The sequence below is a fragment of the Sinocyclocheilus anshuiensis genome, unplaced genomic scaffold (assembly GCF_001515605.1).
Source record: "Sinocyclocheilus anshuiensis isolate Anshui unplaced genomic scaffold, SAMN03320099.WGS_v1.1 scaffold43, whole genome shotgun sequence".
Lineage (NCBI taxonomy): Eukaryota > Metazoa > Chordata > Actinopteri > Cypriniformes > Cyprinidae > Sinocyclocheilus > Sinocyclocheilus anshuiensis.
Genome location: NW_015549580.1, coordinates 1,460,212 through 1,463,440, shown reverse-complemented (window position 1 = coordinate 1,463,440; position 3,229 = coordinate 1,460,212). Strand labels below are relative to the sequence as shown.

General features: G+C 40.6%; 1 protein-coding gene across 1 annotated transcript; it reads right to left on the bottom strand.

The window, feature by feature from the left end:
* Positions 1-1,199: 1,199 nt before the first annotated feature.
* On the bottom strand, positions 1,200-2,498 carry LOC107657703 (trypsin-1-like). Its single transcript, XM_016445912.1, has 6 exons — positions 2,459-2,498; positions 2,201-2,351; positions 1,867-2,117; positions 1,632-1,768; positions 1,444-1,545; positions 1,200-1,347 (listed from the first exon to the last, which is right to left on the bottom strand). The coding sequence occupies exons 1-6, from the start codon at positions 2,496-2,498 to the stop codon at positions 1,300-1,302; spliced, it is 729 nt and encodes a 242-aa protein (XP_016301398.1). The 3' UTR covers positions 1,200-1,299.
* Between the last annotated feature and the right edge of the window lie 731 nt (positions 2,499-3,229).

Sequence of the window (3,229 nt, the reverse complement as noted above, 5' to 3'; positions counted from 1 at the left end):
AGACCCTCTTTTCTAACTGATCCGACTGGTTTTCGATGGTTTTCATAAACCACAAAAAATCCCATAGACTTTAATTGAAAACTTTTGTACAGTGAGTCTTATGGTGTATTTAAGCTGTCTATTGCTATAGCAAAGCTTAACAATTCCCTACTGAAAAAAACAGCTAAAACCAGCCTAAGCTGGTTGGCTGCTTTGGCTGGTCTCTCAGGCTGGTTTTAAAGTGGTGTTGGCTACTTTTTGGCTGGTCTTAGCTGGTCAAGCTGGGAGACGTTCTAAAAGACCAACCAAGCTTAAACAAGCTATTTTCAGCTTAACCCAGCTAAGACTAGACAACCAGCCTAGGTTGTTTTTAGCTGTTTTTTACTGAATCAACTGGTTTTAGCTGGTTGTTAACTTTTTTTTTTTGCCAAATCGGCTGTTTTTAGCTGGCGTTTTGCTAAATCAGCTGGTTTTAGTTGGTTTTTATTTTATTTATTTTTTACTTTTTTTAACTTATTTTATGCCTCCACTTATGCTGAGCGCACTTCACAGTAACATGGTGCGAAGTTATACATTCCCCAAAGTGTCAGCTTACGCTGTACTCAATGTCAAGAGACCCTCTCGAAAGGGAACATCTCTGGTCACTGATGTAACCTCGGTTGCCTGAGTAGGGAACGAGACGTTGCATTCAAGCTGTTATGCTCAGGTCTTTCATAAGCTCTCTTATTCAGTAGAAATCTTCAGGTAAAATGCCACTCATTGCTTATATACGGCACTTTCCTGTCCCCTTTTCATGTGCTTGAGTACCATTGGCCTTTTGCAATGTAATAGCGTTAAGCGAATAAGACTTCAGTATTTGAGGAGAAAGGTCTTTCCCCAAAGCGTCTTCTTATGCTGTACACAATGTCTTGTTTCCATCTCAGGGAACCAAGGTTACATCAGTAACCGGAGAACTTTTTTGTTTTGGTTCCTCTTTTAGTGATCGCTATAACCCCTTAATCATTGCCTGTGTTGTATAGCATGTACATGAATGTGAAGGCGGAGGCATCAAGATAGGGGTGTGGTCCTTTCGGGTAGGGCCATGTTTGTTTTGGTAATTTCAAATATCAACAGCGTTTTCCAGAAATTACTTACTGCACCTTTAAATGTAGGCCTGTTAAAGTACTTAAAGCAATATATTCAGTGTTCATTGACAAATATGAATGAAGTATTTTGGGAAATATTTTTAAATGCTTTTATTTTTACAGGTTTTTAACCTCCAAAACAAAGAAAAACTGATGGATTGCAGATTTGGAGGCTGTATGTGATTACGTATCAGATTTAGTTGCTATTCATGGTGTCGGCGATCCATTGGCTGAACACACAGACCTTGAAGAAAAGACAATTCATAGAAATCAAATAAGTGCTTCATTTTAAACCAAACACATTGTAACAATTATTAAACAACAACAACAACTATTTTACCTTGCCATAGACACCAGGATGATTCTTCTCAGCACAGCCATAACCCCAGGACACAATACCCTGCAGCACATTGTTGCACACCACAGGACCACCAGAGTCACCCTGAAGAACAGAAACATAACAAATGATTATTATTAAGATTGTCTCATATAATTCATGCAACAATTGTATTTCTTGTCATCCTCTACCTGACAAGAGTCCTTTCCTCCCTCCAGGTATCCAGCACAGAACATGGTATCTGTGATCATACCAGGGTAGGAGTTGTTGCAGTCGCTGTCGGACAGGATGGGGATCTCCAGACACTGAAGCTTGTTGGAATCAGCAGCTGCAAAGAATTGAATACAACAGCTGCAGAGATGGAGTGAACCAAAGTGCTATGAACATGTAGTGTAAAGGAGTGGCATCATGAATCCTGACACTTACTGGAACTCATGGTGTCTCCCCAGCCAGTGACACTGCACATGGTGCCAGCGGCGGCACAGCCATTGGGCAGGGCCACAGGCTGCACATACTGATTGAGGGTAGCGGGATTGCTAAGCTTGATCAGCATGATGTCACTGTCAATTGTCCAGGAGTCATAGTTGGGATGGCGGATGACCTTCTCAGAGGAGATGAACTGCTCAGAACCCTCATCAACTACGATGTTGTGCTCGCCCAAACGGACCTCCACACGTCTGAAAGACCAAGTCAAATACTGTTCAGATCTGAGGAAACCAATGGACTGATACATGAACTACTTTATGAAGACATCACTTACGACTTGTAGCAGTGAGCAGCAGACACAACCCAGTACTCGCTGACCAGAGAGCCACCACAAAAGTGGTAGCCAGAGTTCAGAGACACCTGCCAGGACTGGGAATGGGGTGTGCACTCATATCCACCAACAATCTTGTCATCATCCAGAGCAACTACACAAATGAGAGAGTATCGTCGGTATATTAAATATGCTTACCTGTAAAATGAGCTGAGTGAAATTCATAATTGCAGTGAATCAGTGAATGGAGTCTCTACTCACAGGCAGCTCCAAGGAGCACCAGGAACACCAAAGACCTCATGGCTGCTGATTTAACCTGTTCGATCAAGGTCTCGCTCCTCACTTGCAGTATTTATAGGACTGTCAGCCTATTGATCCATGTCCAAGTGGTCTGCCATTGACCAATCAGCTCCAAAAGACATATCTGAAGTCTGATAAACAATACGCTATAATTGTGTTTCCATGAAGAGAAAACAGTATGTTGGGGTTGCATTGGCACCCAGTGTATAGAAAATATATAGTATCAAGATATTTTTAAACTTAGTGTAAAAATGATTGTCATCATTTCCCCAAAATATAAAGCCAAAACCTCCTTAACAGTGAAAAGCCATCTGCAATACAATAGTATTAATATTACAGGGAACAAATTAGAGCACAAAATTACATTTTTAAACAGTGTAGATGAAACTGTATGTCAAATTTTGATACAACCACGGAGATCCAACAGCTGTGCTGTTGATTATATTTATTTTAGGCTTTGTGACCTTGACAGCAGGTGTCCACCCTGAAACAAGTTTTGATCAGCTGTCCATCTTCTTACCCAGGTTTTGCATCTGTGCTTGTCCCTGACTGTTTCACAATTTACAGTTGGAAAGCAGAACATTTTTCCTGGTAATATTTCTCACAAGAAGCAAACAGATCAGCATTTCAGTTTAAATTTCCAGTAAATGTCCACTTAACAAAGATGTTTAATATGTTTGTGGCAATTTGTTTGTTGTTGTTTGTGAAAGTTTATTTTACTCGGTTGTCTTT